General features: G+C 42.8%; 4 protein-coding genes across 10 annotated transcripts; 3 read left to right on the forward strand and 1 right to left on the reverse strand.

Annotated features, from left to right (window-relative positions):
- Positions 1 to 1,531: 1,531 nt before the first annotated feature.
- Positions 1,532 to 7,309, reverse strand: LOC117150731 (chorion transcription factor Cf2). Of its 6 annotated transcripts, none has more exons than XM_033317760.1 (4): positions 7,098 to 7,309; positions 5,461 to 6,729; positions 4,563 to 4,741; positions 3,190 to 3,465 (listed from the first exon to the last, which is right to left on the reverse strand). In XM_033317760.1, exons 2-4 carry the CDS (start codon positions 6,627 to 6,629, stop codon positions 3,290 to 3,292), a joined length of 1,524 nt encoding a protein of 507 aa, XP_033173651.1. In that variant the 5' UTR covers positions 6,630 to 6,729; positions 7,098 to 7,309; the 3' UTR covers positions 3,190 to 3,289. The 6 variants fall into 6 exon arrangements, with proteins under 6 accessions (XP_033173650.1, XP_033173653.1, XP_033173649.1 ...); XM_033317761.1 differs by having other exon boundaries at positions 4,647 to 4,741; positions 7,098 to 7,308; XM_033317759.1 differs by lacking the exon at positions 4,563 to 4,741 and having other exon boundaries at positions 1,532 to 3,465; positions 7,122 to 7,308.
- A 229-nt stretch (positions 7,310 to 7,538) lies between these two features.
- On the forward strand, positions 7,539 to 9,888 carry LOC117150729 (serine/threonine-protein kinase RIO3). The gene is made up of 3 exons (XM_033317755.1): positions 7,539 to 7,819; positions 7,878 to 8,571; positions 8,623 to 9,888. The coding sequence occupies exons 2-3, from the start codon at positions 7,879 to 7,881 to the stop codon at positions 9,739 to 9,741; spliced, it is 1,812 nt and encodes a 603-aa protein (XP_033173646.1). The 5' UTR covers positions 7,539 to 7,819; position 7,878; the 3' UTR covers positions 9,742 to 9,888.
- A 2,565-nt stretch (positions 9,889 to 12,453) lies between these two features.
- On the forward strand, positions 12,454 to 15,552 carry LOC117150732. Of its 2 annotated transcripts, none has more exons than XM_033317765.1 (4): positions 12,454 to 12,550; positions 12,620 to 12,787; positions 13,037 to 14,516; positions 14,578 to 15,552. In XM_033317765.1, the coding sequence occupies exons 3-4, from the start codon at positions 14,226 to 14,228 to the stop codon at positions 15,334 to 15,336; spliced, it is 1,050 nt and encodes a 349-aa protein (XP_033173656.1). In that variant the 5' UTR covers positions 12,454 to 12,550; positions 12,620 to 12,787; positions 13,037 to 14,225; the 3' UTR covers positions 15,337 to 15,552. The 2 variants fall into 2 exon arrangements, with proteins under 2 accessions (XP_033173656.1, XP_033173655.1); XM_033317764.1 differs by having other exon boundaries at positions 12,516 to 12,787; positions 13,037 to 13,433; positions 13,686 to 14,516.
- A 671-nt stretch (positions 15,553 to 16,223) lies between these two features.
- LOC117139693 (sialin) lies at positions 16,224 to 27,994 on the forward strand. The gene is made up of 7 exons (XM_033302203.1): positions 16,224 to 16,707; positions 18,381 to 18,443; positions 25,562 to 26,077; positions 26,142 to 26,512; positions 26,577 to 26,709; positions 26,775 to 27,016; positions 27,085 to 27,994. The coding sequence occupies exons 2-7, from the start codon at positions 18,404 to 18,406 to the stop codon at positions 27,262 to 27,264; spliced, it is 1,482 nt and encodes a 493-aa protein (XP_033158094.1). The 5' UTR covers positions 16,224 to 16,707; positions 18,381 to 18,403; the 3' UTR covers positions 27,265 to 27,994.
- Positions 27,995 to 28,000: the final 6 nt, after the last annotated feature.

Consider the following 28,000-nt stretch of genomic DNA (forward strand, 5'->3'; position numbering starts at 1 on the left):
AGTCAACCTTTCACGTAACACTATCCACTTGAGCTAAACAAATGATATAGATCTTGAGATCATTTTCGATCAGCGAATAATCAGTTGTAAATTTGAGCTTATAGGCATTAACATAAAACTAGCAATTCCCCCCATTAACTATCTTGCTAATCTTACCAACTAAAGTGTATTTGTATTATATATTACATACTTGTAATTTCCACTCATTCCCATCCAAAATCTGAAAACGGGCTAGACTTTCTGTAAATACACACAATGTACGAGGACGAAAGCGCAGATTGTTACATTTTCAAAACACACAGTTCCCGAACGAGAGTGAAAATCATAGGAAAATGCTTAATAGAGGCTAAAGTGCATTTTTTTTTTCAACCTAGCCCAACAAATTGCAACTCAAGTATTATTCACATTAGCTGATTTCCTCCGAAATTTGTAGATCCCAATCCAGAACATCTTAATTCGTTATTCTCGAAAAAAGATCGTGTTAGAATATTGAATAAAAAAAAACACAAAGTGAAAACATTTCAAATGTACGCAATAAATTTTGGATGAGCTCGTTATAAAAAGAGAAAAAAAGAAGGGGGAAAACAAGTCCATAGAAAACATATAGTACAGTTACATGGGCATTTATAAGGGTTATGAAAAGTATATCTATATACACTACAACAAATATATAGAAAGTAAAACATGGCAAATGGTTAAATTAGGTAAACTTACAGCATGCATGCAACAAATTGAGCATTTAAAACAAAATGAAGGCAAAACCCAAAATGATAATTAATTATAAAAGAAAAAAGAAAAGTAAGACCAACTTTTGGTTGCGTTTGATCAAAAGTGTGTGTATAAAAAATATTTATGGCATATACATAAACATATAACTAACTTATATTATATATAAATATATATACATATATATATGAGTGTAATCAGCATTACAATAAAACAAAAAACGAGAGAAAAACTAAATTAGTGGCTCAGCGCAAAGGAAACTACAAAAACTAAAACGATTGGAAAAGAAACCGAATACATTTTGAAAGTGTGATAGTGTTCATAATATTCGTTCATTGTAATTAAAATGGAAAACAAAACCTAAATAAACTGAACTAAATCATCAAACGTGTCCTTTACTTTCGGGACATACCACCTATATAGGATATATATAAAAGAGCCTGTTCGGTTTGTATATATAATCTTTCTACATGGTTGGACTTTATTTTGTATATATATAATTCCTTTTCATATAGTTTTAATTGAAATATTGCTCGAATATTTGCTAGATTTTGTCACGTAAATTTAGATTGCACGTACATACATTTATAATCGTAATATCTATTTATATATATAATAATAATAAATTTTACAATTTTATGTCTAATTACTCACTTGCTCATGTTCGTGTTTCTGTTTCTCTGTTTCTGTGTGTCTGTTGTCTGGCTTCGTTTTTGGATTCGTGGCTAAGATCTAATACTAATAGTTAGTCGCTATTTAGTACGTATCGCATTCAACATGACTCATTCATTGGTAATCACTTACAGCAGAGTTAATTGGTTTTTCTCAGTGTTGCGGTTAGTTAGGCGTTTTTTTTTTGCTGCACTTAGCGTTTTGCTGTTTGCTTTTGATCGTCAACTCTTCTCGGTTTATTTAAAACTTAAAGAATTACAATAGTTTAGTGCTTAGAATTTATTTTGGTTTTACATGCGCTGCGCATCGTTTGTTGCTGTGCTATGTGCCATTAGGTAGACAATTTGTTTGAGTGTATTATGCATTAATATTAGATACAGGTTTATATATTTGCATACTTTATAATTATATAACACTATGTTATAAAAATGTACATGGTTTTGGTTTTGCTAAAGTTTTAGTTTAAGTTTTAGTCGGTTTTAGTACGTACAACTCTTGCAAGTAATCATTTGCTGGTTTAAAAAACGCGTTTAAGTAGTCGCAAAAATTATCAATCCATATTTATATATATTACAAAAACAACTTGAAGCTTTCGTTTTATCAAAAGTATCAATTGTGTAGATCGTTATGTTAAATTTGTTTAATCTTCTAGTTTGGCGCATAAAGCTGTGTTGCGTTTAGCGTAGATTTCTCATTTCGATTTGCCTTAAATACTTTTTGTCTTGCGTTAAAAAATGCAAATTTTGTAAAATTAATTTCTTAGTTATGTTTTTCGTTTTTCCTTTTTTTATAGTTTTATACAATCTCACTGTTAAGTTTAGTTTAGTTTAACAAACAAAAGCAGCGCTTTCAACTTAAATAATTTAAAAAATAAACAATGGTTAACATTCATCAATAAAAACAAGCTAAAATGATTATATCATTTAGTTAATTAAAAGTAAATAAATTTTTAAAGCCAAAACAAACGAGATCCTGCTCGCGTGCAAATAATTGAGAAATGACTAAATTGGTCCTTCGCCATTTCCGCTACGAGTCGAAATTTTGAAAAAGTTTTTACGTAAAATAAATAATTTTGTGTTGTTTTGAGTTCGAATAAAATAGATGTATAATTTATAAAAATAATTTAAGTTTTGCGCGTAGACATGAGTTTACCTTTTTTTTTGTTTTGCTGCTTTCAGTAACATTTACAAACAATTTCAGGAAGTAATAAAAATAATATTGCCACAAAGTATATGAGTAAAAATATTTTCTCTCTCTTTATAAATAATAGATGTGTGTTGTGTGTAGTTTTGAGTGTGTATGTGTGTGTGTGTCTGTATAGCGCCGCGCGTAAGTGAGTTGGCGCTATGGAGTCACCATATAAAATCTCATAGAATAACAAAATATTATATACGATATACATAGGTGTATAAAAATAAAATTGCAAAACATCTACATAACCAAATAGTAATAAGAATCAAAAATCGATTGCAATAACTTAAACATTCTACGAACTGTATGCTAATTTAGTACAACTCTGTTTCTGCATCTGCTTCTGTGTTAACCGAAATGAAGGTATGTATCTAATTTAGTAATTTAATCTAGCAGCACTGCGAAGAGATTTGCCAGTCGTTGGTTGCAGTCGTTGCATCCGCTGCAGTTGCATAACTCCCGTCTACGTGAGTGTGTCTCGTCTTTGAAATGGTCTTTCATTTTTGGGTTGCTCATCCCGTTTCCGCTGCAGTTCGTCCTAAGCCGATGCCGCAGCCGCCGCAGATGGCTTCTTGGGATCTGTATCCGTGTCGGCGGACAACGGCGGCGGCGCACCATGACCAGAAGGATTTGGAGGATGAGGAGGAGGAGGAGCGGCTGGGGCAGGAACGGGTATCTGGCGGCCACCGCCCGGCCTTCCCTAGAGCGGATGCAGCTTGGTCGTGTGCACAGTGAGGGCGCTCCGCTGCGTGAAGCGCTTGTCGCAGTACGGACAGGTGTACGGCTTCTCGCCGGTGTGCGTCCGTATGTGCTTGGTCAGATAGTCCTTCACGCTGAAGGACTTCTCGCAGTAATTGCAGTGGAACGGCTTCTCTCCTGCAAAACAGCCACGATTGGCGAAACGGAGAAAGTTGGGATACTCGGTTAGCACATGTCGCTAGCACTCAGCCAGTTTGCTTGGTGCGTGCAGTACCAAAGGTTTGATTGATTGTTTTGATTGATTGATTGACTGAGAGTGGTGGATGTGTGGGTAGAGTAGATATGTATGCATATCAAATAGGGTTTGCACGTAATCAAACTATATATATATATAGATTATATATTAAATGTGTATATATATTTGGTTGGTGTTGTTAAAATGCATTCGAGACATATTATTACGTAATGAGATGAGGCGGCGGGCGATACGGATTTGGATTATCATATTGCTTGGCTGCCCTCACAGAAAGCTTGCTCAAAAATAGTTTGTGATCATTTCATATTTTCTCGTTCTGTGAGGGTATGTAAACTGTGACTCATACGATTCGTTATTTGTCGCTAATCGAAGACGGCAAAAATTCAAGGCCCTGGAATGACACTTGCTGGAAATCGAATAGAAACTCGAACTAGGCGCTTGATTATAATCTAAAATTAAGCTTTTGCAATGCAATCAAGATGAAAGATCTTAATATAGAAGCACACATAATCGGAAGGTTATATTATTCATTTAATTGCACACTGATTTCACATTAATCATCTCAATTTCTCACTAATTACTATATTCCGATTATTTAGACTGTAACTTAAAGAGAATATAATCTAGCAAGTGACATCCTGGCCAGATCTGGATCTTGGCCATTGGGTTGGGGATTTTTGCCGCCTTTTTCGGCGTGGTTTTCTGCGCAGGCGCTGCGGCGGCTCGAGTCTGATGATCGAGCTTCGGCAGGACGACTGGCAGAGGTGAGAGATTGATATTGGTACTGATTGATAGAGATTGATTGATAGAGATTGAGCGAGTTTGTGTATGGCAAATGGAAATGGACTTGCATACAGAGGTTTCTCTTTTTTGAGTATTGCTTTTTTTTTTTTTCTCATCACGCTGAGGTGACAATTTACTGATCGATTGATTGGTTGATTGAAAAGTCGATTGATTGGTTGAGTTGATTGAGAGCTGATTGACTGACTGAATTGATTTGAAAAATATTGCTTCTCACCCGTGTGAGTCGTTAAATGTTTGTTCAGGTAATCCTTAACAGTGAACGCCCTGCCACAATAGCCACATCTAAATGGTTTCTCACCTGTATGTATGCGAGTGTGCTGTTTTAGTGTATTCGATTGAGTGAAGGACTTGCCGCAGTAGGAGCACGTGTAGGGGCGTTCTTTGGGCGTGGCGCTGTCGGAGTTGCGGTTCGGAGAGTGGAGATTCGAGAGTTAACAATTATTCATATTCATATTCACAAAATACCGCGCAGAAACGGAGAGGAGAAAGATACAGAGAGAGAGAGAGAGTGGGCGCGGGAGAAAAGAAAGAAATTTAAATTATATTATTAGTAACACTCGATTTAAAAATAAGTTGCAAAACAAACGACACACGAACGCATGGGCCTCGTCCCAGAGCTTCGAGGGCGCGCCCATGCGCCCAGCTGGCCCGAAGGAAATCAAAAATAATATATATATATATACAAGGTGGTAAGATTATTGGGGTTAGCTCGGCGATCACGCCGCCCCAGACGCAAAGGGAGTCCCTTTGAGGGAGTCCCTTTGAGCTGGTGCGGGCAAGGCCTTGGAATGAATAACGTGTACTCCGGCAATGAGCTAGGAAGCGTTCTTATCTTAAAGCATTGCAACTGAAAGCTTCCCTGGATGCAAAGACACTTAATCTTGTTGAGATTACACTGCGGTCTATACTATATCTGCCAATATTTTATAAATTCTTCTTTGCACGACAATATCCCATCACTTCTAACGTTGGTTATGCAATTTAATTGATGCTACTATCATTAAAATATCGATAAGATCATCAGTTACTCGACTAGAGCGCTTAAAGTGGCTGTCCATTAGCTAACATTGCCGGAATACCCAGTCAGTAAGATGCATATAAAATGGATTTACTCTGCTTCGCCTGTGTGTATCTTGCGGTGCATGGCCAGCGTGCCGGGCGTCTTGAAGGTCTTTGGACAATCCGGACATTTGTGCCGGATCTTGTGCGCCAGATCGGCGGGCACCGTTTGCGTGCCGACTAGCACACCCGAACTGGCCGGAGCGGGTACACAGGGATTGGCTTGTATGGCATAGACGGGCACAGAGTTGACAACATCACCACTGTCGCTCAGGCTGAGTGGCTCCTCCTTGATAATGACCTGCGGATGGGCCACAATGGCGCCACCGTTGGCGTTCTTGTTCAGCTTGACGGTGAGTGGTGGCACCTTCAGCGACACCTGGTCGCCGGCGAGATCCTGATCCTGCTGATGATGGTGCACCTGCTGCTGTTGCGCCTGCTCCTGCATTTCACGCTGCTGCTGCTCCAGCAGTTCCTGCTGCTGCTGCTGCTGTTGTTGTTGGTGCTGTTGCTGATGGTGGTGCTCCGCCTGCAGTTGCTGCTGGTGGTGCTGCTCCTCGGGCGTCAGTCTCATATCACGGGGCGCCATCGCGGGCAGCTGATCGTCGGGCGTCACCGCCGCCTCCTGCTGTTCCATAAAGCCCTGCTGACCGGCAGCCAGCATGGCGGTGGTGCAAATGGAGCCGCACTGCGTGCATTTGTACTCGTTGGGCTGCTGGGTGGCCGAGTGGATGCCATAGATACTGCATATGAGGCAGCGGGCCAGGAAGGCGGACGTCTGATGGGCCAGCCGATGGTGTTCGTCCAGATCGACGGCATTGCCAAACTTTTCATCACAATTGAAGCAGGGGTGGCTGAGCTTGGGGTGCTGCTGTGCCTGCGGATGGCCACCGTCCAGCGTGGCGATGGCTCCCTGGGCGTTCAGCGTGATCCCGTGGCACAGCTGCATGTGATCCGCGACGTGCTGCGGCCGCTCGAACTGCTGGTGACACATGGGACAATAGTGCGGCGACACGTGCACATTGGGGTCCATGCTGAGATTGGGCAGAAAGGCGGTCTTCAGGGTGTCCATGTTGGCTATCACGGTGGCCACTTGGTGCGTGGGCGTGGCTGGGGCGGCGGTGGAGGTGGTGGCTGAGGAGGGGGGCGGCGGCGGCGCTGGCGACTGATCCTCGGGGCGTGGCAGACGCTGTTCCTGTGGATTCGTGGTGGACTTTATCATTTCACTTCCGCTGGCGCTTGGAGAGTAATCGCTTCTTTTGGTTTGACTTGGTTAGTGGGCAGGAGCAGGAGCGATTGGCGGTTAAAGAAGGCGATAGGCGCTGCAGGAGTAATAAAAATCATAATTACAGGCGGCCACAAGCGAATGTATGTGCAAGCGTGTGGGTGTGTGCTGGTGTGTGTGTGTGTGTTCTTTGAGTCTGGCAGTCGCAAATTAGCAGGAACGAATTCGGAAATCACAAATTCACGAAATCTTCAGTCCCGATCTTCTGCATTTGACCCCCAATGTCCCCCCACAGCGGCTGGCGAAGAAGAGGAAGAAGGAGGAGGAGATGAAGAAGAAGAGGAGCGGGCAGCAGCAGCGGCAATGCGTTCGAATTGAAAATTTTTTTCAGTCTGTCATATTCTAAATTCGGAATTCTATTTTGATTGCTTTTTCGGTCTCTCGTTTTGTTTCCATCTTTCTTACCAGCGCACTGAATATTTACTGCACCTTGTTGTTGCTGGCGGCCGTTCGATTTTGTTGTATTTGGAGCGGGGGTCACGAAAATGCTGGGGCGGCCAATCAGTTTAATAACATTTTCTCCTTTGTACAACAAATAAACGTATATTAACAAAAAAAATTTTTCACTTTTATTATTATTTTTGGCGAAAAATGTACAACTACAACAAAAAGTATCGATTACTGGCATCGAAACTACGATGGCAACATCGCTCAAAAACCGACGATGTGGCAACGCCTTTGCTAACGATATATTTTGCTGCCTTTTCCTAAAATATGACAATTATAACGTTTTCTGAGTATGAAAATTAAAGTATAATATAAATTTAATAAACGTTACAAAAATTGTAAGCAAAGCTTTCGATATTAGGAGTTCTTCTATTTCCAAAACTATCGGGGTCTATCGTTCTGCGATAGCTCGATACTTTCATTAGCTGATAATTTCACAACAATTGGAAAAAGCATTGTTTGGTGAAATACCATAGAAATATTATTGCAACAAGGGTGCAATTGGCTCCCCATTATATTGGGCATCTATTGTGCCACAACTTTCACTTGTCCTCCACCGCAGGCACATCAAAGTCCACCTGCAACCCGTCGCTGGTCAGGATTTGGACAGAGGCTTGTTTGTAAACTGCCACAATTACCACCGATATAGAAGTCGATCTTCTCAATCCAAGTTCCAATAGGTTTGTGGAATCACAGCTCCAAATTGCGATGTATATTGACTCTTTTTCTATTGTGCAGAATGTCGTCACCATGGGTTAAGACCAGCGAGCCTGTGCAGCAGGTGAATCTGGCGGATATAATGTCGGAGCAATATGCCCACAAGTTGCACGACAAGGAGCTGCAGCGCCACACGGAGAATCTGAAAAGACCGGACGAGCAGATAGCACCCGCTTGGGGGGCGCAGGCCTCATCCCCGCCAGCGCCCAGTGCTCTGAGTAAGCAAAGTGATGCGGAGGAATGGGAGGATTACTCTGCGCTTCTCAACGACGAAGGAAACCTACCGGAGGATATTCAGCTGCCGGAAGACAGCGATGCTGTAATCGCTCAGCTGTTGCAGTCCCAGTTCGATCACGAGTACAACGAGGAATTGCGTCGCATCGAGCGGCAGCAAAACAAGCAGTCCAAGGTCACTGTTACCCTCAATAAGTTCCTACGCGATGGCGATGCCGAGTTCTTGCACGACACCGCCGAAGATGACTACGAGGAGGATGAATTGGAGCAACTGAAGCACGACTGGGATCGATTCGAGGACAATGAACGGCAGCTTGACTCCATCCCACGCTGCGGCTTTAAAGTTAACAAGGAGGGCGAGATGATAACAAAGCACGATCCGCAGCTGTGCGCCGTGCGTAATGCCCAGCGCGTGATGTCCTTTCCGCCGGAGTTTCCCACCGGCGATGCTGCCGGCTTCGACATGAAGCTCTCCAATAAGGTTTGAAGCGGTCAGATTTAAGAGATATCAAAACTTAAACGTACCTTTCAGGTGTTCAACCAACTAAGAGCCCATTCTCGACGAGGCCGCTCCGACAAACACGAGAAAGTGGCCACCGCGGAGATGGGATTGGATGCGGCCACACGTTTGCTGTTGTACAAGCTGATCAACAACCAAATACTGGAGCAGATCAACGGCATCATATCCACGGGCAAGGAGGCGGTCATCTTGCACGCCAACTCTGATGCGAACTATACGGGCAGCAACGAGCATGGTCACCAGAGTGGTGTGCTCGTTCCGCCGCAGCTTCTGCCCCGGGAGTGTGCCATCAAAATCTTTAAAACCACGCTCAACGAGTTCAAGCAGCGTGATAGATACATCAAGGATGACTACCGGTTCAAGGATCGCTTTAGCAAGCAAAACCACCGGGTGATCATCAATATGTGGGCAGAGAAGGAGATGCATAATCTGATGAGGATGCAAGCCATCGGCTTAAACGTTCCAGACGTGGTTGTGCTGAAGAAGCACGTGCTGGTAATGCGGTTCATCGGTGACAATCACAACGCTGCGCCCAAGTTAAAGGATGCCCGCCTGAGCGACGCGGAGCTGAGCTGCGCCTACGAAGAGATTGTGGCCGCGATGCACAAGTTGTACAATGAGGCGAAGCTGGTGCACGCCGATATGAGCGAATATAACATACTCTGGTTCGAGGGCAAGTGCTGGTTTATTGATGTGGCTCAGAGTGTCGAACCGAAGCATCCTAGTGCTCTGGAGTTCCTGATGCGGGATTGCGGCAACATTGTTAACTTCTTTGAACGACGCGGCCTGCCCAACATTTACACCAAGGAGCAGTTGTTCGAGTTTATTACGGGTCTGAATTCAGAGGTCCACACCGCCGCTCAGCTGGAGCAGATCCACACGCGTGGCGCTTCGATTAGCCAAGCCACAGCTCCGAATCAGGAGGAGTGCCCCGACGAACTGAAACCCTTGGAGTATCCCTTTGAGCTGGCCTGGGAAAAATCTCAGCAAGATCGCGCGGCTCAAAAGGCTCTGCAGCAAGCGCAGGATAATAACGACAACAAAACCGACACGGACAAGGATCAAGAGACCGATGACAACGAGAACGATAGTGACGACAAGGAAAAGATTAACAAAACTGCCAATCATTGAAACTTCTAAAGTGTGGACTCATTTAGTTTAGTTTTTAATTGATATTAAGAGTTTGGCCACAGAGATTCCATAGCTTGTAGTCAAGCAACTTGACTATAAAAATCCCTAAAAAAAGGAATAAATTGTTCTGTTTTCCACCCATGGAAACCTTTGCTTTGTATTTTAGAATTTATTTAAGATATTTTTTGTGTAACCTTCAACTCTTTTTTTGTAGTGCGCTCCAATTTGCATTTGTTGCACTCATGTTGCTACGGATATTTCTCCTAATGGCTTTGATCTTGAATCGTTATTAATCAATTAAGATTAATGCAAATGTCAGGCTTCAATGGCCACACGCCCATCTTCCGAATCAGCTAACCCGACAATTGAACTCATTTGGTGCGCAGTTTTCCCCATTAATTGGGAGATTTGTCGGTTCAATCGAATCTCCGATCAGATGATTACGTATAAAAATACCCATACCCCGTGCACACGATTGTGGACTGTCGATCTGACGGAACTAGTACATCTATCTGTACGAGAATAGTCTGGATGCGTTCGCGAAGTTGGACTTTGCAAAATATTGTAGTTCAAGTGTGACGTCAGAATCCAGTTGTGAGCAGTTCAGTGCGTATACAAATATGTATATTGTGAATGATTCTGTTGCGTTCAGTATAGCTAGCGATTCAAAGTCTGCTTTGGCTTACCCTTCCTTATCATTAGGGAAATTTAAAAACAATATATATTTCGCTTAATTGTGTCTGTGTTTTGATGAAATAATAGTTGCAATCAGTTTCAGATTCCTGTGACCCATTTCTTTGTATTCTCTTCTTAAGGTTAGAGGCTCCAAAAACAGGGCTGCATTTTGGCTTTCAAAGCGAAAACCGTTAGATGCGAATTTCCGTTTCCGCCACAGCATCTGCACTTTAAGTTCAATTTCAATTAATTCGCATTCGCTGTTGTTGTGCAGCCGTCAATCAAAATGGAACTTTCTTTCGATCATCAGCACACACTGCAGTGCATCCATCTATTATTTGTTGTTTATTTGCGGCGCTTGCAAGTGGAAAATATTATTTATTTTTGATTTCTGATTGAGCGCAGCCCACTTGACGTTGGCAACAGCAGATCTCTGAACAAATCGCCTTCTATTAGCATCTCTTGAAATTGTGATACGAGTGCTACAGCATCACATACATATATCTGTGGCTATATGTAAGTCGGCGCCCCACACATAGACGCCATTAGGGGGCCCGACTTCGCGTGATGGTGATGCAGAACGTCTAAAGGAGGAGGGAGGGGGGACCGAAGGGGAGCCAAGTGGCGTGGGGATGGAGGTTGAAAATAGACGCACCAAAAACACGAGTTGGAGCTGCCAACACAGTGCTGTATAAAATATACATAATATGTATGTTCAGATGTATGTATATACTTATCCCCAATAAAACGAAATCATGTGGCGAAATAAATGTGTCATTCGCATTTGAAATCGAAAAATAATAAACACTGTAAAAATGTTTTGAACTTAAAAAAGTTTTAAAACAAAACTTTAGTACTAAGGATAAATAGTTCCTACAGCATTCTTTCAACTTTATGCTATTATTATTGTAATATAATTAACTTGCAATACATCTCTATGCGTCAGCAATGATCTTTCAAGTTATCTTGTACAAAGATTTCTAAGAAATTATACGAATTTCGGGGAATTTCGAAATTGAAGGAGCACTTGAAAACCAGCTTTCATTGTGGGGCAACGAAAAAAGCACGAATAACAAGTCAAAGCAATAATCATAAAGGCAGGCAGAAAGAAGTGTGCAAAACAAAAAAAAAATGGCCAATGAAGGAAAGCGAAAAATACCAAACAAGGCTATAAACTCAGACATTGCGTTTGGATCATCAATTAAAATGTGCCGGGCATGTAATCAGGCGCTCCAGCTCGGATTCCAAACATCAGTGTCCAATCCACGCTCCTCCTTGGGTGAAAAAGTGGGTTGAACTAGGCAAGAAATTAATTAGGATCACAGAGAAAAACTTATGCAACTTATTTCTATATTAATAATATTAATAAATCTTAAAAGGCATGTGGATGTGCTCAAGAAAAACTACTTTCGTAACTAGAAAATATTCTGAAAAATGAGAATTCCTTATATTGCTGGCAGCATTTTCTTCATGTGTAGCCAGTTACTCACACACACACACACACGCGCCACTTGACAGTGCGAAGAAGAAGAGAGGAGGAGACCGAAAACTTCGAAGGAGGCTCGTCGTGATCTTGGGGCCGCTGCTCTGTTGCTGCCGCAGTCGCCATCTCCGTCGCAGTCGCTGCCTCTGCCGACGCCGACGCAATCGTGATCGAACTGACCTCAAGTGGTCCCAGACACCCCCCCTTCCCGTTTTCATCTGTCCCCACCAACTCACACACACACATACTTTCGCATACACGGGATGTGCGCAGACTGGAATTTGCGCGTTTAAAGTTAACAATTTATTTGCATTATTAATTTTCATGTTGGAGCTACACTCGAAGAAATCAATCAAAAGTATTTTAAGTAGTATTAAGTATTTTAAGCATTAAGTGAAATAACTTAAGCTCTGTAATAATGTATACAATCTCATCTATTAAATTGAAAATGGATTAAATACCTACTACACTCACTCACAGATTTTTCCCAGTGCACAACTGCAAGTTGGCCAAGTCAAGTGAATCGCCTCCTCTGCTCTTCCGCTGCTCGACTTGGACAGTTGGACAGTTGGTCACTTGGACGGCGGCGTCTTCTATTTTAGGTCTAAGTTGTTAACTAGTAAACTAGTTGCTGGCGAGGAACGCGGGCATGTAATTCAAGTTAGCTACAAAAATAGGACCTTTAATTTATTGTTGCCACCATTCCATTGTCGTCCGCAGTAACCGTCCTTACATGGTCATATCATTTTCATTTTCCATGGTGGCGCATCCACACGCCCCCCGTTTCCCCCCTCCACCGAGCCATATAATCGCCGACTTCAGCGAAAGTGAAATCTTCTGTGCTCTAAGATGCCAGTTCAGTGGCCTCCAGGTACAGTAGACAAAAAGGTACGCAATGTGTGTCAAAAAGTTTACAAATGAATTGTCATTTATTTTGCGAAAAATGCTAGTAAAACGGGAGATATTCATTTAATGACCTGCGTTTATTTGCAAATTTGCAGTCGTAAATCTTACTTTGTGTTCGTCATAGGGTTGTCAAACCTGTGTTTAATGCACTCCCGTATTTGGCAAAAGCTAAAATATTCAGTTAATTTTAATTACAGAAATAATCTGTAAAAAATCATTGCATACTTCTAGGTAGAGTCGCTTTTCTTCATAGAGTGCTCACTGTACGCATGAACATGGACCCATTAATTGGTTACCCGAGCAATTGGAGTATAATTACCATAACTTCACCCTGGAACAACACCACGACGATCCCAGTAAATTATAAGCCAGTCAGGCACACTGCCACGCCCACTCCGTCGCCAACTACGCCCTCGCCCATCGCGACGCCCAAATCCATTAAATTCTAGGAAACCGTGCTTAGTGTCGAAATGTTTGAAATAAAAAAACGAAAAAACATGCGCAAACAGACCTAATTGATGTGCTGAAAACAAGAAAAAAAATACCTTTCGAATTGTCATCACATTTTTTAAGCCGAAAAACTGTTGCAAAAATAATAATAAAAATTGACAGGCACATGCTAATGAAGGTAAGCGTTCGTCCAAATGAACCTGATGAGGTTTATTGGGCTTTTGCTTGATTGCCGAACGAGCGGGGGGCATTACAGTGCCCCGAAATGGCCAAAAACGTGTTTCCATTAAAGCCACCTCCGATATGTCCGTCACGTGAGACGATCGCAACGAATCGGCGATGATTCAGCGATCCAAGCGATTTCTATATGCATATATATATATACATACTCATATATTCATTAATAAACCGCAAACATATTCGCTGTCAGGTATCCGAACTGGAGGCGTTTACCCTTGACCATGTTTTGACAACGACCACCATCAGCACATGGCCAGCATGGAGGAACACCGAACACCGTTAGGAGTCGGAACAACCCAATCCCGAACGAGAACAATCCCAAACAATCGATCTATTACCATCTACCTGGGTCATAACTCACGTTTGCCATGTGCTCATTGAGGGACAGATGTTTGCGACGCGGGTTCGATGCCATGTGAATGGATATCTATCTACCTGGTCTGGACGCGTCCAGATTTCACCAGATTCCGACGACTTTTTTGCGGAACGAACGTCGCACACGAAACGTGCTGGCGAATTGGTAATACGAAGCCCTTCAATAGCGACATTGTCAGCTGGAAACCTCCATAATATAATATGATACTCTATAAGAAAGTCAGAATATAATCATAGTAAAGATCCCAAAGGCTTTCCAGCACCTATCATACTAGTTCACGTTTTTCGTTATATCATATTAAAAAACAAACAATCCAGTAAAAGACTCAAAGATTGTGTGCTAAATTTATGCAAGATGCCCTATCTATATGGCATAGCGGACACCAAGTTCCTCCACCAGAAGGTGAAAAAGAAGACGAAGATCCGTTCGGATATGGCAGCCACCAAGTTCCAGCGGAATGAGTTCCTAAAGGGCTGTCCCAAGTACGATAAGGACGATATACCCATACAGTTCAGGACGACACCCGATTCCCTCGTGGAGCTGAGCATCATTGTGGTGGACAAGCTGCCATTGCCTTCGATCTTCGAGTGGAATGACATGGACATCAGGCGCTGGATTAATGGCTATGGGTATCCACAGTACATGGTGCGTAATACACCATGGATTTGACTCTAGTTTCGTAAGATGATCACCTCGCTCATTTCAGAACACCTTTCGGGTGAACATGATCACGGGTCGCAAGCTGCTGCTCCTGGACGCCGCCGCTCTGTGTGCGATGAACATCAAGAACTTCGATCACATCCGCCACATATCCTATGGCATCCGGATGCTCTTCCACTTCGAGCTGACCAAGTTCTCATCCAGCATCTCGCTGCCGGACGAGAAGCCCAATGAGCTGTACCTGTTGTTCCACACGCAGACCGGAATGAACTACGACGAGGTGCGCAGGATTGATCTCTACCGACGGATGCAGATCCTGCGGGAGCGGGCCCGCAACCTGGACCACTGGGATCTGCTGTACCTGTGGCTGCGCCACGAGCAGGAGCGCAAGTACAAGGAGCTCATCGGCATGGTACCGCGCTCCACGATGTACAAGTGCGAGGAGGCGGCAAAGGCGCCGGAGGAACCCGAGGACATGGAACCCGAGGAACTCATGTGCATGACCTGCATTCCGCCGTGCGACTGCGACTGGACCGAACGGGATCTCCGGCTGCCGTGGCGACTGGAGTGCCTGCCGCCCATGCTGGAAACCACCATGAGCAAGTGGAACGCCTTGCAGGCGCAGTGCTCCACCTGCATCCCGCCGTGCGAGTGCCGCTGGCCACCGCGATTCTATCTCACGGGCACCGTCATCCGCTGCCTGCAGCATCGCTTCCCGGAGAAGTTCTGCCCCATCTTCGACGAGCGGTACAGGGCCTCGCCGCGACCCAGTCTCGTGGAGCGCTGGACGCGATTCTCCATTTGATGCGGTACTTTCACAAAGCACTTATTTCATAGATATAGTATTCTATAGTTAAGCTGTGTAAAGATCACAGTTTATATCACAAAAACATGTTCTGAATGCGAAAATCTATGGAATTTCATCATGTTTGCAGACTGCTCTGCTCTTGGCATCTTAGCTGCTCGGAAAGCAAACAAATCTCTCGCCCAAATAAGCTATTAATCAAAAAATAAAATCTGTCAAAACAAAAAGCACTGATGTTTCAAAATTGCCGCGTAAATTGAGCACTTCGTACCGTTTCGCTGCTTTGGCAGCAGTTTTTTGTGCCGAATCGTGTGCTGATGATAAGCACTTTTGGCTACGCATGGCAAATGGGTATCAACTATCCACTGCGAACTGACCCGATCCCAGCTGGAAGTGGAAGCGTGCGAATCCACGGAGTGACTATCTTTAGGACTCTTCAGGACTCCTGTGTCTTTGGGTTGGGTTTCTCCAATCCGCACTGCACGCGATTCTTCATCACCGAAATAAGATTGTTTTTCGAATTAAACTCAATTTCGAACTAACTATTCTCATCAAAGATGGTAATGCTGCTGGGCAATACAGACGTCAGCAGAATCCGCTAAAAAAATAACAACAGAAATAACAGCAGCAGCAGCGACAGCAACAACGAGCACAGCGGCAATAACAGGAGCAGCAGCAGCGACAACAACGCTAATAACAGCAACAACAGAAGTTGCAGCAACAACACTTATATCAGCATAACAGAAGCAGCAGCAGCAGCAGCAACGAGAACGACGGCAGCAGCAACAACATCACTAACAGCAGTCGCTGCGACAACAGCAACAGCAACATCGACGCCGACGGCGACTGCGACGGAGTAAAGAAAAAGCCGCGGACGAACGGCCGCATTTTCAGTTCAGTTTCAACGCTCGTCCAACGAGCACGCAGCAACAGCAGAGCAACAACAGCAGCAACTGGCCACGGCAGCAACAGCGTTTTGAATTTCGATTTCGAAACAGTTCTAGAATTGCCTGCGCTTGCGCTAGAAAACTCGTCGCTTGACGTTTTCAAAAATAATCAACAGCTGTCCTCCCATCCGGCACTGTAGAAACCGTTTCTTGTTCGGAGTGCGAGTGTGATTCACAACCGATCTTTCAATATCTCAATACTTCAATATCTGAGATATTACACAAAAACGAGAAGAACAGACAAAAATAAACACGAAACACGTGCGGTTTCTTGGCGGTTTTCGTTCGTTCGCTGTGTTTTGTTTTATGCTAATCGGCGTTAAAGTCAATCATACGAATACGGATTGCAAATCGGTTGGTGCCAAACAAATTATATAATTTGCCATAAACAACTAACATTTGTTAGTTGGTTGTCGAGTGCAAGGTGGGTTCCAGTTCGTAATGCAAATTAACAATCTGATTCTATTACAATTACTTAAAGTTTAGTTTTAAGATGTATACTTATTAAAGGTGTTATTTCCGTTTTTAGGTCAGTTAAGCAAACTATGAGTTAGTACTAATTAAAATTGATCGTTTACCTGAAAGTGGTGTCATAATTGCTTAGTTTTCTAGAGCTATTAATGTGATTAATTTGTTTTTCAAGGCGCAAAACATTTAAACTACCAATTAAACGAGGGCTAACTATAGCCATGTTGACATAAATTAAATAAGTGATTTAATGCTCGATTTGATCGTGCGTTGTTAGTTAAGATAAACGTGATATAAAAATTAATGCTGCGGCTAAAATAGTAAACTAATAACTGACTAATTACTGTAATTAAAAGTTTCATTCATGAGCGAAGCATTTTGAGCATTTTATGTTAAATCAATGCAAACTACTTAAGTATAAGTAATTACTTTATGTAATTGGGCTTTTTGATGACTAATTTCCTAAACATAATAACAAAAGTGACGAATTGAGTTATTTTTCCCGCATGTACGGACTTGTAGGAAGATGACGTATGACGACATGTGACCATATAGAAGTCGTATATAGTCAATGCCCACACGACTGGCTGGCAGATGCCGCTTTTTCATGGGGCCTAATAACAAGGCAACATGCCACACAGGCAAGGACAATAATTTCGGCTATATATATCCTTTTTTCGCACATGCGGGCATAGTTTTGTTGCCATTGTTGTTGTTGCCAGGACACGCCAGCAAATATTTGCAGCCGAAATTGACCAAACGCCAACTAAACTCGCAGTTAATTGATTGGGCCAAGTTACACATGTTGCCAGGCGCTGATATCAGTCTGTGCCGCACATGCACGTGTCTAGCGGTAATTAGCATGCAACATGTCGCATACAGACGACGAATTTCCATTTGCAGCAGTGTTTCAATAATTTATAGCGGCGCCAGCAGCAACTAAACAAAAGAAAGATAATGACAGGCCAGTGCAAAAAGAACGTCTGAAAATGATATATGCATATCGGCTTAACTACATTTTCACTGGTAAAAAGATAAACATATATCCTATCAGATCCATTCGTATATCTATTTAGCGACTGAATCACTTGACTTGTGCAAATTTGATTAGCCTACGGTTTTTACCCAATTTCTTTGACGTGAAAGTACGCTTTTGGACGCCGCCACTCAAGTGTCTCCCTCCGTATCATTATATTTAGAATTTCTGATTTCTGGGCGGCGGCATTTGAAGACGCAGACGACGTTGGCGATAAGGAAAGCGGGGGATCGCATTCCGGGGGCAGGGGGGCCACCATGCGGCGTAGTTATGAATGAGCCGCAAGCCGACTGCTGTGTGATATAATTGCCTTGAGTCATGGGACGCACATACGTATATATAGAATATTCCCGCCTCTGGTGAAAATACCTTTGGTGGGCACGTTCAGGTAGGAACACGAGACGCCGGCGATAAGATAAGATAAGCTAAAAAAAAAGAAAAGGTAAAACCATGGTTTTGGTTACTTCGTAAAAAGTTTCATTAACTTTGCAGACTATTTATATCGCATTTTCTAGATGTCTATCATATCGAATGCCATATTTCGTTTTCAATTTATAAAATTTGTCTAACCTTTGGTATATTTCCACTTGCAGAGCCGGCACATAGAGGAGGCGTCATGTCCAACACGGAGAAAGGAGGTCTGCACAGAGTGCGAAGTAAGTACATAGATTGAGTGATATGATATCATAAGTGATAGTGATAAGTGCCCACCCAATATCCTGGTTATATAACATAATGGCAACCAGCACACTGATTACTGCATACTGCATATTAGTAGTTAATACCTAGTGATTTGAGAACTTTCTGGTTGAAATTTAATATTTATACGCAATAGCTAGGGTTCATCTATGTTTACTGTATTGAGTTTCCAGTTTGCACCTGCTGTTTAGCCAGCCAGAAAATGCCAGAACAAATGCCTTTTTTTTTTAATAGCCGAGCCCCTTTTTTTTCAGCGATAAGGCGGCCAGAAACCGCATGACGCCACTGGGAAATGGGGAGCGCCGCCAGGGTCAGCGGGCTCGAAAGTCGAGCAGAATGCCCATTTTTGATGGCCAATTGAATTGTGACTCGGTTAACGTAAACAAATCGATTTGACTCCTCCTGCCTCCAATTTGATTGGTGTCAACGAGACAACTTGTATTGAGGTTACAAATCAATTGGCCACTGTGATTCAATTGAAAGCTGATTGACTTTCCGGTTCCACCAACGGTCGATTCCAAATGCTCAACGATTGAATGTCAAATTGCTATAGGATTTTTCGAGATTTGTGAAGATGTGAAAGATACTAGAAAAGTAGGAAGAATAGATCTGCAAGATTAACAAATATGGTTTTCAGATATGTTTGAATACTATTACATTCATTTGGTTCGAGTTACAGATTATTCTCTATGGCTATATACCATTTTAGTAAGAGAAATCCTAATATGTAGATATTGATAACAGATAACATAATCGAACTTATCTAATGGGTTTAATTTTTTGCCATGACAACCTGACCCAGTTGTGTCAATGGAAATGTGATAAATATTTAATTGTATCAAGCTCGACACCTTGACAACTTCTCGATCATTGACACCTGGTGGAACTCATACTCATACCCGTGTGCCTAGGACAGACAGGCACTCCTCGAATCCTCAGGATGTCATCGATACGGACAAGGACACGCCCACGCCTTGGGACAGCTGGAGTGCGCAGTTGGGCGACCTCATGACGCCATGGTTATGACATTTCCACGGAGTACCACGCATTAGACTATGCAAACAAATTAGCACAGTCACGCTAACTAAGCACCCTAGTTGGTCTAGTCACCCCCCACCTCCACCCCTGAAGTCGTTTTTGCGCATGGAAAGCTTAGTTCATGGACTAAATTTCGAGTAAATTTCGCAATTAATTGAACCACTTTTTGTGTCGAATTTTTAATAGCCCACCAACGACGGTCACTCGACTGTTTACTATTTAATTCGTACTTTTGAAGCTGTTTAGCACTTTAGAGCCAGACAATCGGGGAATCAGACAGGTGAGGTGGATGAAGTGGCGGCGGATGGGCGATCGCATGCTTGAGTGCACCTTTCGTCGATCCCGTGAGCAATCATGAATGATAGTGAAGCTCCGAGCTCTAATCACAGAGCAAATTGTTCAATTAGCAGGAAAATATTAAAAATTGCTAAGAAATACGTCTCGAGATTCCGCGATGCACTCGTTTATAGCCTCTAATTAGGGGGAGTTGGTATCAAAACTGAATATTGAGTGTGCTAATTAGATTACAAATTCAATTAACACTAAAACAAACTGGAATTCATATCGATTAGACAGCTAATAGTATGGTTATTCATTACAAGCTCGTGTAATTCACACCCACTCACTCGCTCGCTCATTCGCAAATAAAACAGGAAGGTGTGATTCATGTCTGTTTTTTAAAGGTTTTTATTGTTTTTTGACATTGTGCTTTGTATAAACAAAATTCAAGGTGCTTAAGCTATTTAAAAGCTTAACAAAAAGTGGGAATTCGCAAATTGATGAACATGTGTAGTTAAATATTTTAGGAGCAATTTAAATTGGCTACTAAATGAGTGTTACTTTCAGAGGGAAATTACACTTCAATTGCAATTTGACATAAAACCCATAATTTATTATAAACTAACAACTAAAAAAGCTTTCAATTTAAGTGGTATTTAGCTGCGTCTGTTCTGAGCTATCACATTTATTTGCGTTTGTGTAAATTCCCCAGAGCCACCGCTTTCGATTCTCATTTGAATCCACATTTGAATCCGGCGGGTATTCACCCTTGGCAACAGACTGTGGGTCGTCGTCGTCTGGAATTAATCAAACAGCCAAGTAATGAATAATGAGCATGTGCTCTGCCCATTTCGCTTACGATAAATTGTTAATAAACTTTTGTCACTTGACGTCGATCCTTTAGTTTTATTAATGACTCTCATAATTGGCACTCCATTGTTGGAGCTCCGCAACAGGTTCAATTCTTCTAGCCGTCTGCTTAAAGTGCATTAATTAAGTCAAGTCTAGTTTTTTATGTGTAATAACGAGATTACTTTCAATTGAGCTGAAAAAGTTTCTTGGAATTTTCGAAGTTGTTTACGCCGCGGCCAGCGAATCGAATTTGATTATAATCTCATGTCTTGCGCTGTACTTCCGTTGCACATGGCACACTTTATTATTATGGAATTTAGAACCAGTAATTTCAAGTATTTCGACATTTAAAAGTTCCAACGCTAATCAAATCAACAATTCGTCCAGACAGTAAAAAAAAATGCTGGCTTTGACCCGCGAGACCCTTTAATCATTCAAATGGGCTGAGGCAAGCCTCCATTGATGTTTCTGAAATCATACTGAAATCATATTTATAAAACAGCATGTATTTCCATTCCAATCTATCTATATATAAGATTGTTTTAAGTCAAGGCAACGCGTGTGTCTCGCTTTCGAGTGCCAAAGTTCATCCGTAGTTTTTGACTATTTGCAAAATAGTTGCTGATAATTTTGATGGGTCCAGAAAATAATGGACACTTGGCGACGAGCCCCCTTTTATACACATACATATTTATAATTTTTAGTGCCAGCTATAAATGTATACATAGCACGGGGTCTGAGACCCCTGACAAGTTGTTTACAACCTGTAGCTCTTCATTAGCCGGCACGTGCATCTGTGAGATACGGCCGTAGGAAATGACAACTTAAAGATACAAGTCATATCTTATGCTGGATTAATGTGATTCGCGAACTGGCAATCATGGGCCACTTTATGGCCAAATGCAGCCAAGTCAATAAAAGTTTTGAGTTTGCTGAGACATTCCGTTCCATGAACTTATCAGTCTGTGGACTGGTGCTGTAAATCTATACAAGTTGCTGCTCCTTCTTCAAAACGATTGCACTTTGAACGGCAAGCGCCACAAGTGCAGAGCCCCAATTGTAAATTTCCATGGAAGATTTCCCAGCGCGACTCAAAGGCGCGAATCTAGGACAATGGCGATGGTGGCGATGGGAAAGTCCCTCGAGGGATGGCCAGTTAATCACAATGCTCGGATTGACCAACAAAAGTGATAAGTGAGGCGGCTGTGTGTGCGCTCAACAAACAGCAAATTGGCACAATAATTCAGCAATTAATTAGCTTATTGCTTATTGTGTTGAAGTAGAACCAGTTCCACAGAAACAGAAACAGCAACTCGAAAGCAAACAATGTCGTCGTCGTCGTCGTCGTGGTCGTGGCATTACAATTCACTCGCATTCAACGAGGCCAGTTCCGTAAATCAGTTACAAACGGAAATGCAGTTGGCCAGCACAACAAAGCCAATAATTGCCGCTAGAAGGCGACGCGGCAATGTCATCCATCCGACAGATACAGATACGATATTCGATGTTTTCTGAGCAGATACATTGCCTTTTTGGCGTTTGAAAGCTATGAAACATATTACACACAGTTATGCAAATGATTTATGAAGTTATGAAGATCTGATTGATTAATAAATTATAATACAAATACATAATATCGAGGACATTAGCTTCACTGTACCAAAGATCACATGGAAATGTGCACAAATCGATGGGAAATCTAGGTGTGTGTGGGAGTTGTTGTAATAGCTGCAAATCGAATCTGAAAAGTGGGCTCGTGGCTGGCGCGCCTTCGCCATAACTCATACGCCACGTTGCGCCCGCCGCTTCGAACCCGTGACAGGAAAATGACTTGGCACCTTGACGGAAAAGTGCGCATTGGTGTGACGTCGATGCGGGCCTTTCTTTTGCACATCGAATGAATGGAAAATTTTCGGACCGACCAAAGGTGCCCACGCAAATGCTGAGGACATTCCACCAGAAAATCCGAAAGCCGATCACATGCGTTCCAACCATTCGAGGAGAAAATATATGCCAGTCGATCGAAGCTGATGACGATATCGGTGGCTAACTTTCACCAACACAATGTATATAGACTATAGACTATGGCCCATCCGATTTTGAAGGTCAGGAATGGCCAGAGAGCATCGAGAGTGTGGGCATAGAAGATAATCATCGGTGGGTGTGTACCCAGTGCCCGCATTCGAACGATAGAGATTCATTATAAATAGAACCGAAAGTGTAAAGGAAAACAGAATCTATACCAGTGGAATAGATTAAACAGAATAACAGACGGAATGTACTTAGAAACGTAGAAAGACATTTTCGAAAATGCTTTTGCGTCAACCCCAAAAAGTGCCGGATATGCGTCTTTTCGAAAATATTGAAAATGATTATTTGAAGGCAAGGCAAATATTCGATCTCGAGCGGATCTGAACTTCAAGTGTCACTTAATTGGCTCGCAGTTTTTGGCGAATATATTTCAGAATTTCCCGTAACGAACTCAGATTCACTTGTTGCTCGATCGTAAAAAGCAGTAATTTAAGTATCACGTTTTGCCCGTATTCATTTCGTTTTATTTACTTGCCGGCTATTTTTAAGTTTCAGCCTTTCTTTGATGGGATTTTTATGTTGGCGCAGACTGGCGAACTTGTTTAAACTCAAGTAGAGCATCAACGAAAGCCAATAAAGGCAAAAGATCGCTGCGAAAATGAAATAAAATTAAATAAAATAAGGAAACGCGATGAAACGGAGCCAAATCAAATAAGTTTATGCACGAGACAGGGCGAAATTCTGAGAATTCTGCGAAAAGTTTGTGCAAATCCAGTTAATACAAATAATTTCGAGCGTTTTTAGCCGGTTTTTTCTGCCTCTCGGGGTTGTAAACATCAAGTCTGGCCTTCACTTAATTTATTGGCAAAAAGATAACAACAAAAGCAGCGCGAAGCAATAGTTTGTCCGTAAACAAAGCTTAAACAAATGACAATTAATCAAGAAGTCTTCTGCTCGGAGGCAAACGAGTTTCAATCTTCAAGATTCTCGGAAGGAGTCACAGACTTCAGAATTCGGATGATGAGTAAGATCGGGTGGAGAACCCTTGATGAGTTCGTACTGACAAATTAGAGCTCTGTCTCAAATTCTATTCATTTTAATTATCATGCGAAAAATGTGCTTAATGGAAATAGAATTTTACAAGTTGAATAACTGGATTGATTCATTAGTTATAATACAAATAATAGAGGCCCTTAAAACTTGTTTGCCCATCTAAGTGCAAGTTTTCGAACCTAATTTATAGTTAGGAATTCGCACGCACATTGCTAATTATTTTTAGCTACTATTTGAGATAAGAAAATTTACCACTTTAAGTTCATAGTCCTTGCCGGTTTATGACACTAGTTTATTATTATAATTTATTTGCCCCGTGGAAGTGGAAGTCGCATAAATCAATCCTTATCGACACGCTTATTTAGCATTGATTTGAGCTAATGATGAGGTGTCAGGTGTCCAGACATGGCCCACAAATTAACAGAGCGCTACTTGTTGATGATCCAAAACTTTCCCATTGACGTAACCCACACTTCTCCTGAGTTCAGAATATATCCCAAAACTTTGGCTATAGTTCTGCTTCGATCCGATCCTATGCGATTTGAGCGGAGAAACTGGTCTAAGTCGAAACCTTGCCGATATTTTGTGGAATTACTTATATCTGCTGTGTATTTTGGGCACGTTTTTCTGGTTATCTGGTTTTATCGAGAATCGAGAATTTATAGCAAACATGACTAGAGATTTTGTATTTTTTTAAACGCTTTTTTGATGGTTCGAATTTCGGTTATTTTCGAGTGCTAATTTGAATACAAGTTGAGTGTCTCGCTTTATTGTTGCCCCGCTCGTTTGATGATGCTCACCGATGTCTAGACAAGCGGCCGAGTGGCGTTATTTTCGTATTTTTTTGCATGACATTAACATGATATTGGGGCAATAATCAGCGGAGTGGGCGTGTCCCGGCCAGACAGGCGATAGACTGGCCCCGATAGTCGCTTCGCCCAGCTGATAGCGATTCTGCCTTTTTTTTTGCATAGGTGGAAAGTCGTTTGGAGCCAGTTTGTTATTTATTATAATCGGGTTGGTGGCTTATAAATTTACACCGACACTTGCGAGCATTTCCCTGAAACTGAAGAGCGGGTTATGGCTGCGGTTCAATGCCACCTGAAATTTATGAATGTGATTTGCGAGAAATGCAACCCGGCCCGAACAATGCACTTTGCCACTTAATAAGCGCCCAAAAAACTGACAGTCTGAGCTCGAGTTGATTGTGGACACCACTTAATGATCTTCGCAAGAAGCTGATTCAGTTTCATTCGGGTCTCTGCTCCTCGGAATCCAGCTGCACCCACAAGCCGGCGATCCTCAAATCAAATTCATGGCCCATTCGATGTGCTATTGAGGTCAACTGACAACGACTGTTAAGTTTTTATTGGCTCATTAATATGGGTAATTAATGCTTTTATCTGGGCTGCATCGTGTAATGAAAACAACAGATTACATCAGATAGTACGTGTAGTGGGCGGGCTGTAGTGAGTTGATAACAAATCAGTTAAAATGGGTGTAAACAAAACGTGTGTATTAGCTTTGAATGCAACTACCAGACGCTCATAGTCCAGGTATATCTTTTTAATTTCGATTAATAGGTTATTCCGTTCAATTTAAATGTAGTAAAGTTTTGTTATCACAAATTGGGGCGCTTCTTGGGTGGGTTTTTGCTTGTCCGCCGGTCGCCTGATTTTCGGCAGCTTGGGAATATTCCAGAGCTGAATTTTAAGTGCCTAACCTTTCGACGACCCAGACGACGAAGCACCGACTTATTCGTATCAATGATCGGCCTTGCTTTGGGTTCTATTATTAATTGGACACCGCTCTTCCCTTCCAGACTTCCTGTCATGCCGCCAAGTTCTGAACCTGCTGACCATGCTCGGCTTCATGCTGAACTACGCCCTGCGAGTGAACCTCACCATTGCCATCGTGGACATGGTCCGACCCAATGTCACATCGGCGGAGAACGCCACTCTAACGGGGAACAGCACGGCGGCCAATAGCACCGCATCGCCGGACGGAGTGGATGTGTACGAGGAGCGCTTCCCCTGGGACAGCTACCAGACCAACTTCGTGCTGGGCTGCTTCTTCTGGGGCTACATCCTCACCGAACTGCCGGGAGGTCGTCTTGCCGAACTGATCGGTGGACGCCGCGTCTTCGGACATTCCATGCTGTGGGCCAGTCTGCTCACCCTGATCACGCCGCTGGCGGCGCACATCAACTACGTGGTGCTCATCGTGGTGCGAGTGGTTCTGGGCTTCATGCTGGGCGCATCCTGGCCAGCCATTCACCCGGTGGCCGCTGTCTGGATTCCGCCCATGGAGCGTTCCAAGTTTATGTCCAACATGATGGGTAAGTCAAGGAGTTCTTTGTCCGCAGAAACTCTGTTATTAAATATTTTTTCTTAATCCGATAGCTTCTTCGCTTGGTGCTGCAATCACCATGCCCATCTGCGGCTACCTGATCTCTGTCGCTGGCTGGGCCAGTGTTTTCTATCTGACGGGAGCCGTGGGTCTGCTGTGGTCCTTGGCCTGGTTCACCTTTGTCTATGAGACACCCGCCACTCATCCCAGGATTTCAGCAGAGGAGCGGCGGGAGATTGAGGAGGCCATTGGCACCACTACCTCCAAGAAGCGTCCGAGCCATGTGCCCTGGGGTCAGCTGCTCTGCTCTCCAGCTGTGTGGGCCATCATCATCTGTCACGGACTGGCCGTCTTTGGATTCTTCACAGTGGTCAATCAGTTGCCCACTTTCATGTCCAAGATTCTGCACTTCGATATCAAAAAGGTGGGTTTGTTGGACGCGGCTTATCTGGGATCTTATCTTTACTAATAGATTTGTTCTCTTGCAGAATGGTTTGTTCTCGTCGCTGCCTTATCTGGGTAAATACGTTATGGCTGTGGCTTCATCCTACCTGGCTGATTACCTGCGCAAGAAGGGTACTTTGAGCACGACGGCCACCAGGAAACTATTCACTACTTTCGGTAAGTAAATTCAAAAATATTTACATTTAACATGTAACTTATAAACAATCTTCTCTTATTTATAGCCCTTGTGATTCCGGGTCTTTTGATGATTGTGCAAGTGTTCCTGGGCTACGATGCCACCTGGTCTGTCACGATCTTCTCGCTGGCGCTGTTTGCTCATGGTGCAGTCACCGCTGGTTATCTGGGCAATGGTTTGGATATTGCACCGAACTTTGGAGGAACCATTTTCGGATTGGCCAACACGCTGTCTTCCTTTGGTGGCTTCCTTTCCACGTGGATGGTGGGAGCCCTCACCTACAAGGATGTGAGTATAACTAGCAAATAATCTTATAACAGAGAGACTATATTATTTATATTTTATTAAACCAACAGGAATCCTTCCATTCGTGGCAAATTGTGTTCTGGATCCTGGCCGCCACCTATATCTCGGGAGCTGTGGTGTTCGCCATCCTTGGCAGCGGTGAACTGCAGCCGTGGAACAATCCTCCAGAGCGTGTCAGGATCAGCGACGTCACCCAGGAGGAGGGTGTGCCCCTCAAGAACGAGAAGTGATTTCACATCGCCAGTGAGACTCATTCGGTGCCACTGCTGTTCGTGATGAGCGGAAGGGAATGAGAGCCAAGAGGAAGATATCAACCCACCGGGAATCATCATCCGCACAAGTTATAGTAGTTGTTACTCCACCATTGAGATTACGGGGCTTTCATTGGGCAATCCCTTAATCAGAGAACTGCAGACCGAAAGGCACCGGACACTCAGTACACAGAGAAAAACATGATATGAAAGACATTATTTTTATAGACACTGCATGGTTTTTTCGCACAAACACAACACACACAAACATCTCATACACATACAAAACCCCAAAAACCACTGTACACCGATGCACTCGTCTGCTAAATGGAAATTGACTATATTTATAAGTAATATTTACTTTAGTACGCCTACACATGTAACTGTAGGCGATATGTACGTAGCCTAAATGATTTATAGTATTCTGTATGTCCACAGAGCGCACAGTCGGCTGGTGGCAGGACCTCATCCTATTTTCGATCCACGATCAGCTGCTGTGCACCATATGTTTCGTTTAATTTATAATGTAGCCCATAACTGCTGTCTAGCTTAGATGAACAAAATACTTATGCAAGTAGGGAAATACATAAAGATATGCCGATAGTGTAGCTAAGTTGATACAGCATGTAACTTTGTACTATACTTGACTATTTATGTAATTAATTTAAACATTTCTAAGTTCATAATAAAGCGTAACTCAGAAAGAAAGAACAAA

The sequence above is a fragment of the Drosophila mauritiana genome, chromosome 2L (assembly GCF_004382145.1).
Source record: "Drosophila mauritiana strain mau12 chromosome 2L, ASM438214v1, whole genome shotgun sequence".
Taxonomy (NCBI): Eukaryota; Metazoa; Arthropoda; class Insecta; order Diptera; family Drosophilidae; genus Drosophila; species Drosophila mauritiana.

Coding starts and splice junctions, on each gene's coding strand:
- LOC117150729 (XM_033317755.1), top strand. CDS start 7,879: ATGTCGTCACCATGGGTTAAGACCAGCGAGCCTGTGCAGCAGGTGAAT. Junction 8,572..8,622: donor ACATGAAGCTCTCCAATAAG/GTTTGAAGCGGT, acceptor CGTACCTTTCAG/GTGTTCAACCAACTAAGAGC.
- LOC117139693 (XM_033302203.1), top strand. CDS start 18,404: ATGTCCAACACGGAGAAAGGAGGTCTGCACAGAGTGCGAA. Junction 18,444..25,561: donor AGGTCTGCACAGAGTGCGAA/GTAAGTACATAG, acceptor CTTCCCTTCCAG/ACTTCCTGTCATGCCGCCAA. Junction 26,078..26,141: donor GTTTATGTCCAACATGATGG/GTAAGTCAAGGA, acceptor TTAATCCGATAG/CTTCTTCGCTTGGTGCTGCA.
- LOC117150731 (XM_033317759.1), bottom strand. CDS start 6,629: ATGATAAAGTCCACCACGAATCCACAGGAACAGCGTCTGCCACGCCCC. Junction 3,466..5,460: donor ATACACACAGGCGAAGCAGA/GTAAATCCATTT, acceptor GCTGTTTTGCAG/GAGAGAAGCCGTTCCACTGC.
- LOC117150732 (XM_033317765.1), top strand. CDS start 14,226: ATGCCCTATCTATATGGCATAGCGGACACCAAGTTCCTCCACCAGAAG. Junction 14,517..14,577: donor ATGGGTATCCACAGTACATG/GTGCGTAATACA, acceptor CGCTCATTTCAG/AACACCTTTCGGGTGAACAT.